We start from the raw sequence: 15,202 nt of genomic DNA, 5'->3' as shown, positions 1-15,202 counted from the left end.
CATTATTGCCGTTGATTTGAAATTGTCTCGGCGAGATCACCCAACATAGACGGGAACAAAATTGAGAATGAGACACACATATAATCTGAGCCCCAAGAAAGAATAGAATAATAAGACCTAAAACTAATAGATAAAACAAATATTAAATCAGTGACCGACTAAAGGTGGAATTCAATATTTAATCCTATTTCAGTCATGTTTTCTGAAAGTGTGGAGCTAGAAAATTACATAATAGAAGAGAGAGAGAGAAAGTATTTATTTTTAGCTTATTCAATAATTGATATCCTCAGTAGGGAACAAGTGGCCCAGACTGGGGCACCTGTAGGGAATTTGGAAACGGATCAAGACATGGTCTCTGGTATATTCTAACTCTTTAAGGCTAAACGACAGGGGAGTATTTGACTTTGGTGACTGCATGATGGATTGACTGAAATGCCGCCTCCAGTCCGTCCCTATATCCTCATCTGTGCATTTGAATCCCTCGTTGGCTCCCGCTCGTCAAATCTTTTCCCTGCTGCACCCAGGTGAGCGCTGCCCCTGATGCCTGTGCCTCCTGCTGACACAGTTGGCAGGCTGTTGTGCTGCCTGACGGAGCCGGAGCCTGTGCCCTCTGTCTCAGGCGTCTGTGACAAATATAGATCTGCAGCAGTTGTTCCTCTCTGACACATACATGCCGGTACCAGAAGGCACACTGCTGTTATTTATGTCCAACATGCACCAGTGATACTATTTGCCTGAGGATTAATAATATACGGCTTTATATGGAGCTGCTGGGAATAGACTTGTAGGGTTGAGTCATGTGCTTCCCATTTCTATATTTAAATATTATACGTCAAACTGTCGACTTAATGATTTTTTTATTTTATTTTGAACGATAAAAGTGAAATGAAGCTCCAAGTTGCAATTACCACCATATTGTCGGGTCGGGTGTGTTCCCGCCGGTGGTTGTAATTTTTTACAGCGCAGCAGGTTGCACGCAGCAGAGTTGTAAAAAGACACTTTATAGTTTTATTGCCATGTAGAAATTTTCCAGTGGCTGAAGTTTAAAACTCCTTTTAAGAGTTTGTGAAAAGAACCGGGCTGAAGCAAAGACGGGAAAACAAGTCGACAAACAGTGGAGTGATGATCATAGAGAAGCTCAGGGGGCTTGAGATGAAGCGCATTTCATAAATATGACGTATTGAAATCCTCTTTTCACGACGACGCTTGCTAACACGCTCATATTGGCCTGTGAGTTTCAGTGCGTCCTGTGCACGTAGCTGCAGAAATGCTATCTGTGTCTCAAATCTTCTCACTGTGGAAGTTTTAATGCAAGTCATGCACGTTGTGTTATAAAGATATGATAAGAGCTGATAGTCAAATGTTTGACAGCAATACAGGAGTCAAATACGTGCTTCATAGTTTGTTCACAGGTTTTGGAAAGCAGTAGTGCAGATTTCTGGAAAACACCTAGTTTAGACTCCAGAGGAAGAATTTGCCTCAGCATCATTTAAGTTTGAAAACTACACATTAGAAAAGGAAATGAATCTGAGGCTGCAGAGTTCGAGGAGCGTCTACATCAGCCACCAGCAGCATAATGTGAGTGAGCGGTCGGTGGTCAAGTTGCATGGTGGGTAATGGCTACTCAAAATGCAACCCCAGGTTTTGACTAGAAAGAAAACTGAAAGAGAAAAAGGAGAACTCGCGTTCCAATTCTTCTGGAACCACAAACCACAGTCTTTCTGTGAAACCCCCTTGAATAGAACGCAGATGTAACCAATGACCTGTGGACCACCGCCAAACATTTCATTATCTATAAGACTTAAAGTGTAACTTGACAAGATTCTCCACGTTCCTCATTCTAAAGCAGACATCAGCTCATCATCTGATATCCCCCCCCCCCCCTTTAATGTGACACTATGATTATGACTCAATTCTCATGATAACAGGCTGCGACTATATTCTTGTAAAATACAATTTTATTTAATATCACTTGATTCTTCTTGTTACTATATATTTTTTCCATTTAAGTGGCTCTAACACTCTGTGGTGATAAGATGAGATCTTTCCTTTATTAGTCTCACAGGCTATTTGCTGTGGAGGCACATGAATAGGGAGGGAGCTGCTATTCACTGTCAGTTCAAGGTTTTGCTCTCCGAAGTCCTTGATACGACTTTTTGTGATGATACTGCGTCACACATACAAACGCCCGGCAGACGTTAATCAAAGATCAGGAGGTTTTCTGTGTCATGGGGGGGGGGGGGGGTGGAGCAGCAGTCCGTCTTTTTCTACATCTCTGCTCTTTGTTGGTGTAACGACAGTAAAGAGTAAATACATGTGTCTCCACACACACACAGAGAAACCCTGCAGTCATTCTGTGGACCTTCACCTCTGTGGCAATCACCCAGCTCTTCTGGCACATTGATAGAATGGTGGGGGCCCTCATCTGTGCGAGCTCCAGTTGTGTCTCCCAGGCACCAGTGGCCACAGCAAGGTCAGGGTAGAGTCTCTGCAGCCAGACCTGATGAATGGCCCCTGATGGATTCTCTCTGGCTGAATACGATGGGCCTCTGTGACCGGTGATTGGCTGTCTTTGAAGATTAGTTTTCCATTTTACTGCATCGCCTCTAAAGATGTGGGCGAGGCCCGTGATGCAAAGACCCAAACGTCAGGATGGGGAGTGAGTAGGCGAGGAAATGTTGCCTTGGATGCAAATCATTGGCGATTTGTCTGTGGAAAATTTTTAAATGGGGCTCTGTGTGTGTGAGAGGAGTAAATGAAGCGCTGGAGTCAGAGCTTTTATTCTTCCCTTCCCAGACTGAGCAGAGATGTCAGAGCTGCATGGTTCATGGATATTAATGCTGCTCATACCCAGTAAAAAAATGTAAGACAAAAATAAGGTAGAAAATCTTGCAGCAAAAAGATGCCAAACACTTATTACAGTAAATTACAGTAATAAAAAAAGAGAGATATTAAAAGTTACAGATACATTCAGCAATATGATGTGTATTTTTATGTAAAATGTTATATAACTAATCTTTCCACTAACTAAATATCTATTCATTCTGCTGCGGAGATCACATGTTTTTTGTTTACGGCACATCGACCACACTGTTGGTCCTCATCACCAAAACTTCTCTTGACATCTTTGTCATTGTTTACATCTGCCGCATGTTAGAAATGTCAGAAACTATCCTCCAGAGAATCTGGGCACAATCGGACATTGTCTAAAGTTCTTAATAGGAGGCTGTCAGAAGAAACTCAGGAGAAAGTCCAGAGCCTCTCATTCGAACATTTGTGTTCACAAACATGTTCCGGGAAATGTCAGGATATTATCCAGAGTTCAGCGCATGTCTGAAAGCAGCTTTAAATTCTGTGAGTATAAGTTTTTTTTTGTATTTACTCAAATACTGTGTTTTGTGTCAGTCAATTAATCAGTTAATTGGTCAATCACTCACTCTCGGCTCATGCACTTCCACTCTGTCGCTTTCAGAGGCACAAACACACACACACACACACACACACACACACACACACACACACACACACACACACACACACACACACACACACACACACACACACTGCAATTGGTGGTAATCAAGTCTGAGTAGTGTAGCTCTCAGCCCCTCAGACATTCAAACTGTGACGGTGCTTCACTGCGGCGGCTCCACTTTGTCTCCGAGGGCAGGAGACGAAACGTGAGCAGCTTAAAAGTCTCGTTTCACGTGACGTCTGAAAAGTCCAGCACAAACACTTCAGAATCAAACTTGTGAGTCTTGGCACTTTTGTGTGGCCCTTGGGCTTCTGCAGTACATATTGTCCCATTCGATGACAGCACGTACTGGAGTCTAGCAGGATTGTAAAACAGCGGGTCGACTTTCCCAACAGAGTGAGATCAGAACTTAGCAGTCAGTGTGGTATACAGCTGAAAACGACGGATCTGAACAGTTCATTAATATCTCACTCACATTTTGACATCATGTGACATTTGTACATGATTATCTGGAGCATTAGTATTCGCCTGTCTTCTTGAGTCCCAGTCTGGCATTCAGCTAAAGCCAGTCCGGGGCAAAGTCAACAGGAAGACAGGCCGTAATAAAATGGAACCTGGGTATGAGACAGCGTTTTTAAACGGCAGTCCCGTTCTGGTGCAGTAACGTCTCCCCTGTCCACACAAAATCCATATTTTGTGCACGTTGCATACAAACCATGTAACCTCTCCTCCCCGTGTGTTCTTCCCATTGATTTTTCCCCAAAGGAAATCAATGGAGGGGGTTAGCTTGCCATGCTTATCTGAAATGAAAAAACGTTTAACGTACACGGGTGGAATCGGTCCCGTTGAACGCTTTCAGCAGTGTTTCTTTTTTTTTCTTAAGAAGTAGGTCAATGTTTGTTGATATCTGATGCTGGAAGTGCGCCTGATGGAAAAAGACTTTCACAGAACGACAGCTCCCCTTTCATCCTGCGGTTCTTTCCCTCATCTTTTTTTTTTTTTTGTATCCATCCCTTTTTTCCTCCTCTTCCTCTCCCACTGTCCCTCGTGCTCTCTTGTCATATCCGTGCTTAACTATGCACAGATTATTTTCCGAGGTGCCGAGGTTGGCGGAGTCGTCCATTAGGCTGTGGCGTCTGCACAGGCAGGGAGCCGGGCAGCTGGCTCGTCTCGCGTATCTCCCCCTCAGTGGATGAGATAACACATGGAGCTCTCACGTTGTTGTGTTCTGACCAAGGACACGATGAAAAGAGCCTGATGCATTTCCGTGCAGAGCCTCCACTCGTTTACTTCACTTCATGTTATCTGGCAGAACGGTGACCACCCAGAAGTAAATTTCCAATTAATTTTCCCTATTGATGTTTCCGAAAATCAAGTTTTTAAGCCTAGAACCAGGCCGACCAGCTACAGCAATTAAAAAACGGGTATTCGACTGCACATAATAAATACAAAAATATAATGTTAAGCAATGGCGAATGATCTCTTTCCAAAGACTTCCAGCAAGTTTCTTCTTGAATTTAACCTTGTTGTTAACATAGTGTTGCAATACATTGTAATTTGTATCTTGTATGTGTATAAAGCTAAAGTTTCATAACCTAGTACAGTAACGCTGAGCAATACAATCATAGCTGATCGTAGCCAACGTGATTTTCGCAGTTGTAGAAAATATTACCTTGGTAACTCCAAAAATCGGAGACGTCGCTATTGCACCTGAAGACTGTGGGTCGTGTAGTACTTCTTGTCGTGTGTAGCTTGTGCTCAGTCTACTTTGGATGATTAGAATATTATGGCTGACAATCAAAATCTCTATTTAGCATTTTTCGAGCTCCATTAAGCTCTGGTTGTAAAAACAGCAGGGATTAAAATTAGTCAGATTTTCTTGTACAGAAAAAAGAAACACATGTCAAACATGTCTTAATCAGCCCTTACAATAAGTATAAGAGCTCTGCAGGTGTAATTAACCTACTTCTCAACACGGGGAAACATAGACTGTAAACGTTATGGAAATGTCTTTGGTTGTGATTTATCACCGGAGACGAAGACATGTCAACACTGACCGTGTGTGTGTGTGTGTGTGTGTGTGTGTGTGTGTGTGTGTGTGTGTGTGTGTGTGTGTGTGTGTGTGTGTGTGTGTGTGTGTGTGTGTGTGTGTGTGTGTGTGTGTGTGTGTGTGTGTGTGGAGACTTGAGAAACAGATCATGAAAGAGGAAGAGAAAAGTCTCATATTGTGATATAACGAAAGAGAACTTTGTGTGTGTGTCCGTCCACGTGACAGTGTGTGGGTTTGCATTAAAAAGAGAAGATAGCTATGCAGGGAGGGGAGAAACATTGTTCCTCCCTTTCTCCTACTTCCTACAGAACAGCTGTGTGTGTGTGTGTGTATGACAGGGTGGAGTGTGTGAAAAGAGGAAGGAGGAGAAATGATATTCTCGCATTTCAGCACATGCATCTAATTACATGTGTATGGATTCTGATGGACGGCTGTCAAGTCTCCTCCCCTGGTTTTAATTGCCTGAGCGACAGTCCGTCGGTGTGAAGTATCACTGTCACTCTCACCTTCCTCCTTGTGGCCGACGCGTCTGCACTTGTGGAACGATGAGTGATCTCAGGGCAGCTAAGGATGTTTTGCTGGAGGCGCTGCTCAGCCGCCCCCCCAGTAAGCCCTTATTCAACAGACGGTGCCACAGTGATGTGAGTATTTTTTTTAACTTTTCATGAAGTGAAGTGATTATTTTTCGCTCCAGTTATTGTTGTGTGTTTAAATCTTCAGGAAGCTCAGGGACAGAGATGTTTACTTTGTGTCGGCTATAGAATCTGATGAAAGCAAATAATGGACTGATGCTATTTTTATGAGAACATACTGGATGACACGGCTCATGTTCTGCAGCGCCTCCACTATCCAGTACATAGTCCTCGGCTCCGTGTCTTCCCCAGGAGAGGGTTCTGTGATGTTACTGTGGAGTCTTCATGGTTCACTGATAATCTGGTTCGCGCAGGACAGTGTTTGTGGATGTTTGCTTTGCAGTCAGAAGCGCAATATGTCCCCGAATATCATATGGCACTGTTTGCTTTCACATGCAACAATGGACCCAGGCTGCACCTTCGGCTTTACGAGGTCAGGTGTGTTTATGCTTGTGTGGGTGGTGATATGTGTAGGTTTACAACTAGGTTTTAGTGCATGCATGGAAATGTATGTGTATGCTTTCCTGTGTGTGTGTGTGTGTGTGTGTGTGTGTGTGTGTGCATGGGAGTGTGTGTTTAGTGAGCCCCGCAGTGCCCCTCGGTAAATTCAAGCTGTCATGTGGAAACATCAGCCTGGCACTTCAGTCCACTTCTGTTACATGGTGAACAGAGGGCTCGCCCCACAACAAGCAGCGCCTGCAGGGCTGCTGCCATCCTCTCCCCCTTCATCCCAGGTTGGAGCTGCTAAGAATCCCAATCCTGGCCTGTGCAGATAACAAACAGGGTGTTTTAATGCCTCCACGCAGGCGACAGCCGTGGCTGGAGGCATTGTGTTTTCAGGTTCGTCCGTAATATCTCAGGAATGCATTGAGGGAATTTCCGTCAAATATTCTAAACACATCGTTGGTCATAACTAAAGAGGGAATGTGCTAATCGTGACACATTTCCAGGCAAATCTGTAATTGGATAATAATGATGAAGTGATAAACGCATATATCCACATATTCAAAACTGCATAATTTAAGATTAAATTAGTAAAATACTTTGTTTAATAACATTACTCAGGAACAAGGGGGAGACTGGGGCCATATTTCCTGCTGCTCATCAAATACCTCATTAAAACAAAATTAATTAACACTTACACAAACATAGGTGTGATCCCTAAAATGGCAGGAACCAATATATTTATTGAATGTGTCCTTTGAGTTTTTAGTTTGGTCCATATTCCATTCTCTAACTAGGCAGTGTTTCTTATGCCACAGGCGACAGCTGTGGCCGGAGGCATTAAGTTGGGCACAAGCCTCCATCCCAACATCTCAGGAACGCCTTGAGGGAATTTCTAGTAATATTTTTACCCAAAAATGCCACTTTGACTCAAAGATGAACGGATTAGAATCTGGTGGTCAAATGTCGAGGGTCACTGCGCTGTCAGAAAACACGATTTTTGGCCTTAACTCAAGAATGAATGCGCAAATTATGCCACATTTCCAGGCAAATATCCAATTTAACCAAAAAGATGAAGCGATAACGTTTTATATCCAAAAGTCACTTCACTGTGACATTGCAATGTTCTGCTAAAACACTTTTCTGGCCATTGCTTAACACCATTACTCGAACAGAAGGAGGCCCATGTTCCCCGCAGCTACACCAGTGAGCAGAGGCAGACAATTGCAAGCCAGTAATTCTGTTTTTTATACTTTAACCTGCGCTAGTCCCTTTTACTGATAAGATAACTTTATTTTCACTGAACCGGTACAATGATATTCTGTTGGAAGCCATTCTGAAGATGTATATGTTCTGTAGTCGTACATGGTTCAGGTGTGTTTATGAATCAAGGAGCTGGATTAATCCCTTTTAGTCTAATGAGCAGCACTGACATCACAAAACCCCCTGAGGCAGATTATACCACAACAGGAAATACTTCTCAGACCATTAATGTGAGTTTATGTTTACATGCGGTATTTCCTTTATAGGTTAAATATATCTCATTCACACACTAACATGACTGTGTGTGTGTGTGTGTCTGTCGGAAGCTACAACCACAGTGATTTCCAGTCAGATGAGCTGTCGCCTGCAGCAACAGACAAAAAGCACCATGGAGCTCCGAGGCTTGTTTTTTTCCCAGAAGAGTTGCTTATGTGCAGCGTGTTTGTCCTTAAGTGTGGAGGAACGATTCTCCTGGCGTTGAATGGAGCCTCAGTGAGAGTGATGTCAAGTGGGGGGGGGCTGTCATAGTGAGAAATGGAATTGGGACGTCTGAGATTCCAACACGAGGTTTTTGGCACCGCCAGCTTTCTTAGTGAGCGGGGATGGAGGATGAGTGAAGGGAAAGCACATCAACACTTTGTCTCCACAAACCATCAAACCCATGTCCCTGTGTGGATCTGTGTCAACTCTCTCCACCAGGACTCGGACCTGTTTGCCATGATCGAGAGGATGCAGGTACAGTGATCGGCCTCCTGGATCTGCCTTTTTCTACCCACTGCCTGAACTCGCTTTAATCAAAACGCCGTCCTCCTACATAAAACTTTCCATTTACTTCTGTTTCGAGACTCGCGTGTCTCTGCTTTTCCTCCTATTTTCAGATCGCAACTCTGTCACTCTACTTATACGTGTGTGTGTCCATGTGTCTTTACAGCAGTGACGCCCTCAGGCTGCCTTTACGAACCGTATGCCTCTGAATGTGCTGAACAGAGCCTTTGTGTTGTGTCTCCTCAACCCGCTCGTTTTTTCTTCTGCGTCACCAGATGTGTGAAATGTTGTGTTTTAGGTAAATTTTTTTCCATATGTTTAGGTGGATTTGTAAGTATGTGCTTTCGTTTTGGTAACTTGACGCGAGAAGAGTGACAATTTTGTAAGTGATACAATGGAGAGATCCACATCATCATGAAAGAATATAAAGACAAACAATCACTTCATTTAGTCCAAATCAAGTGATTGGCTGTTGTCTGTCAGGTACCAATCTAGCAGTTTGTGCTGAGGGGGAACTAGGGGGAATCTGATTCATGTAGTGTAGCCTGCTCTTAAAAGCTTTTCCAATTTTCCGTACATTTTATAAGGGGGCTGGCAGGATAAGTTCCAGAAAATGTCCACATTCGCGTTCTCACTTGCAGGCCCCTCTGTAAACTTTCAGGAAAAGGTCCAGAGTTCAGTGCATGCCTGAAAGCAGCTTTTGGTGGAAGCGTTGATATATTGTTGAAAGAGCCATGAATATATTATCTAGCAGTTGGAAAAAAACTTTAGAGGTTCAAACGTCATCTTTCTGAAGTTGTGGAGCGATCGAGCATGTGAAAGGCTTAGAGCCAGAGAAGTTTAGACCAGAAGACGCGGTACCTACTGCTAATGCACTCATTTCAATCATCATGAGCTTCTCAAGAATCTCTGTGATATTTTAGTAGCTTTAAACCATATTTGTTTTGTTTACTCTTGGTTGTTTAACAACACGGGAGCAAAATGTCTGAGCTGCAGCGTACAGTATTTCATTTATGATTAGTGATGCATGTTCTCAAGAGAACGGAAAAAAACTGCAATGAGGAAGAGAAAGAGAAACAGAAGCAGAGCGGAGCTGTCTTCAAATAATGAACTTGATGAAAGCATTTCCAATTTTCCTCATCATCTCCCTTAGACCTTTAAAAAAAAAAAAAAAAATAGAAAAAATGCATCAAATCGGATACGTTTCACATTCTTGCTGCGGGGTATTCCACGCATATGGCGACTGATCAGGAATCCTTTATTAACCATCTCTCTGTGTGCGCTTTTTTTGAACTGTCAGTCCTAACGAGTCAGCAGAGTTAGAACAGATATAGAACAGATGGAAAGTTCGGGAGCCCGAGGTGGAATCGTGGTTGAGCTGTAGTGTGGTTCGTGGGAAACGACTCCTGTGTTCTCATAGACTTCTCTTTATCTTTATCACTGCACTCTCGTCTCTCACTCCTCTTTACTTCCTCTCTCTGCGGCCCGTCTGGTGATTGAGCTTGTGTGATGAAAACATGAATTACTATCACCAGGAACTATCTTGCACTCTCGCACTGCGCAAGAAATATCTCGGAACTTGACAATGAAAAAATAAGTATTTGTGTATCTCCTCACACACGAGGCGGTGTTTGGTCGATATTTCACCTTATTCCATCAGTGTGATATTGTTTTTTTCTCTCCACAGGGTTTCAGAATGGATGAGCAGAGATGCACCCTGCCCCCGCCCCTCAAAGTGAGTCTCAAATCGTCAGATCTCCTCACGAAGCGCAGTCTGGTAAAGCATCTATAATGGGAAAGTCCTAAACCTTTTCCTTATCAGCCGTCAGACAGGCTCTAGTGTGCTCACCAGCTGGGTTAGGAACTCGAAGGGGGACTAGGACTGAAAAACGCTGTCCGTTACTTAGACTGAATAACGCAGTGGGGAAAAGTAGGGGATCCTCTCGGCAGAGGGTTTGAGATGAAGTCAGAAAGACCCCCCAGTAGATTGTGATCATCAGAAAGGAAAATATGGAACTGTTGGGGTTTGGCTAACCCTACAGGTTGTGTGTATAATTAGGTTTTAGAGTTTGAGGTAAAGACTCATATATAAAGGCTGTTTGACAACGTGGTGTACGGAAGGTTCTGCACTTCAGTTGTCATGAATGATTAAAAGTTACACTCAGCATATTAGCTTTTAATTTAGGACCAAAAGACTTCACATAAACATAGATGATGCGTCTCCTGTCGCACAAAAATGAAGCCAAAATATCCAGAGTACGGGCTTTGATAAGAACTTCCATTTAAAAAACAGGAAACATCTTTGAGAAAAGATTATTTGACGTGTATTTGAACTTTTTTGTAGCATCCACTAACATGGAGGAGATGGGATTACGACCTATACTGCACCCAGCCCATCTTGAATAGTCTTTTATGTGGAACCATGACAGTTTACATCTCACACTATATCTAAAATATTGTTTGGCAGTTAAGTTACATACGTATGTAAATGGAAACAAACTTATTTTCCTGTAAATAACTGCACACATGTTGACAACATAATCCAGCGACAGTGGCGAGTGGGTTTTTTAAATGAACCATGTGCCAAATGCCAGTTTTTAGTCATGCTAGCATCTCCGGGTCTGAAATATCTCAATAAATATTGGGCACAATATTGACTTTGTTGATCATTGACAACAAATTCTCCACAAGGTCGAAATGAAATGTCTTGACAACTGTTGGACTGATTGTCAGGAAATTAGTTCCAGACATCCATGAAGCCCAGAGTCCTCGTCACGCTCACATTTAATGCCTCCTCCATGGCAGCTATATGCCTGTAGTGCAGTATCATATAGTACTAAAAGAACTGTGACTAAACTTAGTTGAATATAAAAACGAAGCTTTCTCTCTTGCTCTCTGCGATGCAACAGGTCCAGTTCTGCTCTGCTGGGGACGTTTAAATGCAATCTGGGGGGTAATGGAGAGAATCGCCTATCTGAAATTGAGGGAAAAAGTGGGTTCGCCAAAAAAAACTGAATTGGAGGCAGATATCAGAAAATGGTTTCTGGAGTGCAGCGAGCATCACAGATTAATTCCACTGCAACTAAATACAATTATCAGAGAGTTAAATGAGAAATATTTGTCATTGTGTGATGACCACTGATGTGTTATAAAAAAGTCTTGGCTTCTCTCACACCAACACATTCAAATCCAGCAGAAAGCAAGTTGCTTTATTCATGTTTTAATAACATACCAGGAGGTTTTAGGACCAAATCTCTGGTAGTTATATGTAAAGTATAGGAATATAGTGGGAAATGGAGGAACATCAGACATTTCTAATGTGGCCTCTGTCATGTTTGCATGTTTACTACTCTATAAAAGGGGATCTATCAGCAGAAAGTCAATTATATTCACAATAATGTTTTTATTAGTGTATAAACACCTGTAACTAAGAATCCATGTATTGTGATTTACCTTAGCATGACATTCGACATGTACATCGCCAGCAGGTCCTCTTCCATGGAATCCGCCATTTTGCAGATACCATGTTTCTAGAATAGACTGTTAATAAAGATGGATTCACTTCCCCCCACTATCCAGAAATGAAACCAAAATCTCTCTGACATGAATGACACCATCTTACCAGAAGAGCCACAGTCGTGGTCGGGGAGTGGAGCCACAGTAGTGAGGTCACGCTTGACCAATGAAACTTTATTTAACTTTTAGACCTAGTAGACCAGGATGCACAAACCAAACACGATATGTGACATGTACACATTCTGCAACTTCACCACTAGGCACCGCTAAATCAACTAAAACTGAAAATGTTCGCCAGCTTGACTCATATTTGTTTCCCTTCCTGCAGACAGAAGAGGACTACATCCCTTATCCCAGCGTCCATGAGGTACATGCTTTATAGATGTCAAGAATTGGTTTGAATGGGTGTTCTGCAATGCAGTGCTGACTATTAGTTTTCTTTCTCAATGTTCTTATTGTCCCTCACGGTCAGGTTCTGGGTCGCTGCAGCCCTTTCCCGCTCATCCTGCTGCCACAGTTCGGAGGCTACTGGATCGAGGGAACCAATCATGAGCCTAAAGACGCACCGGAGGCCGATCAACCTCCCTGTCCCTCCTCCCACATCAAACTGGAGACGAACAGCACCGCCAAGATCTACAGGAAACATTTCATGGGCAAGGTGAGGATGGGAAACCTGTTTGTCTGCTGGTTCATTTGTTTGTGTGTTACCTACCATTACCCGTACATCCACCAGAACAACTCCCAGGCACGTGTTCACCTAAAACAACTCTTCCTGGACGGCATGGTGGTGCAGAGGTTAGCACTGTTGCCTCACCAGTAGAAGGTTCGGGGTTTGAACCCTTCTGTGTAGGTTCTGCACGTTCTCCCAGGCTTACACGGCTTTTGTCCAGCTTCCCCTCACAGTCCAAAGACAAGCCGGTTAATTGGAGACTCTAAATTGCCCATAGGTGTGTGGATTTAAACATTAATGATTGTTGGCTGTATGTTGGCTCTGTGATGGACTGGCGACCCGTCCACAAGCCCACTGTCAACTGGGATTGGCTCCAATCTGTAAATCTCCTGCATCCATTATATATACATTATAACCATTGGACCTTGTTTCACAGCCTTACTTCGAGAGCAGTTCAGCCACATTCCTGTTACTCCCTTCAGCCGCTCCACCTTATTATAGCATTGTATTTTTAATTATCGTGTCAGTATTTGTTTGTGCATGAAAGTTTCTTCTGCTTCTCTGCCCCCAGGAACACTTTAATTATTACACCATGGACGCTGCCCTGGGCCACTTGGTCTTTTCCATGAAGTACGATGTCATCGGGGATCAAGAGCATCTGCGCTTGATGCTTCGGTACAGTTTCCCATTTTCTTTATCTCTGACCTGTTCTCTCTCCCATTTGCATTTATTCTTTATTCCTTTTCACAGTCTTCTCCTTTTCAATTATTCCTCTGTTCTATATTTGACTGAATCCTGGCTTCTGATATCTGTGTAATGTAGTCATTCATTATTTTTTCTATGAATCACTCCATATATATCGTATTTGCACACATGACCGCTTTCTTTATCTCCAGCGCTAAGGATTGCATTAGGTTGAGAAAAAAATGACACAGAGGAAGCTTCTCAATTCTCAATGTTGCTTCAGTGATGAATTCGAAATGGTATGAATAGGCGGCTCAGTGGAAAGGCCTCCTGCCGCTGTCAGAGGTTACACAATAATTCCACATCAAATTCATCTTCAATTAAACATGACATCAAACGTCAGCTGCCTATTTGACACAGTCGCGATTGTAGAAGCTTTTGTGAAAGTTCTTACATCTTTTCTGCAAAATGATTTGGTTCAGTCACAGTATTTTGTGTCTGATGTGTGTTTTATAAGACCTGACCTGGTCGGGTCTGCTCCAGTGGGCGAGATATCCACTCCAGTAACGAGCTGGTACATCAGAATGGATGAATACGTTCTCTGTGGCTTAGCCACTTGTGCCAAGAAGTATTAGCTTTCGATAGCCACAAGCTAGGCACGTCATTACGTAGGGAACACGCTGATAGTTTCAGGGGCACAGGTGTCTTAATGGGGTCCAGATTTGAACTGGAGATAATTGTGGGTCCAGCTCGGTTCGATGCTTTCTCATGCAGGACTCTGCTGCAGACTCTAAAACTGACTTCCATGTGCATCACATCCTGTACTTCACTGCCCACATTCAACAAGCGCTGCTACGTATCTCCCCTCTGCAGGCGCTTATCATTCACGTGTATGTGCGTGTCCGTGCCCTGAGCTCTCTGTATAGATGTTGACTTTTAGAAACTGTGCCACAAATTATTCAACCATCAGCCCACCGCTCCTCTATGTTGTACAAGCCACGTCTGTTTTGGCCAACCACCACCCACCACCCAAACTCGCTCGCTGCAATCCTCCACGCCTTCACATTCTGCTAAAGACAGACGAGGGAGGGGGGGGGGGGGGGGGGGAGGCGGAACACAACGTACTACACAAAACCTGTGAATTAATTTTAGCACCTGAGAGACTCCACTCCAGATTTTAATAGCTGCAGTCCCTGCTTGTTAATGGAGCTGCAGAGTGGATGAGTGTAGCAAGGTAGCAGGCGCTCTGCCCTCCACTTTTATTTTTTCACACAGTGATGTTTTCCGCTGCGTGGGCGCCACCCACGGTCACTCCGTCATCCAGGTCAAACGCCGTCACCTCAGCTGGTGTAGTCACCGGCGCTGACTCTCAGTTCATATTTAAATAGACCTTCGTCCAGTCAACCATCCATTATCTGCACCGCTAATCATTTCAGGGTCACAGAGAAAGACCTGAATGATAAATCATAAAGTCTTTGTGCCACCTCTTATATTCTTTGGTATAGAATCACAGGCTGTAAATTGACTGTTTGACAAGTCTCAGTCTCCTTAGTCACTGTTGCTGCACCTGCTTTCTGCTCATACATACACACACACACACACACACACACACACACACACACACACACACACACACACACACACATGCTGTGTCAATTCAGGGGCTGCATCCTTTGGAGGCTGCATGTGAAGACCGTTCACAG

At 43.5% G+C, this 15,202-nt stretch overlaps 1 protein-coding gene across 15 annotated transcripts in view; it reads left to right on the top strand.

Annotated features, from left to right (window-relative positions):
• Positions 1–15,202, top strand: part of si:dkey-166d12.2 (rap1 GTPase-activating protein 1) — a 67,682-nt gene that overhangs the window by 32,980 nt on the left and 19,500 nt on the right. For 10 of the 15 annotated variants that reach the window (XM_034584393.1, XM_034584388.1, XM_034584387.1 and 7 more), the window contains 5 exons: positions 8,564–8,599; positions 10,317–10,364; positions 12,474–12,512; positions 12,618–12,803; positions 13,387–13,490. In XM_034584393.1, the coding sequence (XP_034440284.1) occupies positions 8,564–8,599; positions 10,317–10,364; positions 12,474–12,512; positions 12,618–12,803; positions 13,387–13,490 (413 nt within the window). Of the gene's footprint in view, positions 1–5,730; positions 6,167–8,563; positions 8,600–10,316; positions 10,365–12,473; positions 12,513–12,617; positions 12,804–13,386; positions 13,491–15,202 lie in introns of those variants that run through there. The other 5 variants (XM_034584391.1, XM_034584392.1, XM_034584400.1 and 2 more) reach the window with 3 other exon arrangements.

Source organism: Hippoglossus hippoglossus, chromosome 5 (genome assembly GCF_009819705.1).
Source record: "Hippoglossus hippoglossus isolate fHipHip1 chromosome 5, fHipHip1.pri, whole genome shotgun sequence".
NCBI classification, from domain to species: Eukaryota; Metazoa; Chordata; class Actinopteri; order Pleuronectiformes; family Pleuronectidae; genus Hippoglossus; species Hippoglossus hippoglossus.
This window is presented reverse-complemented; position numbering and strand designations above follow the sequence as displayed.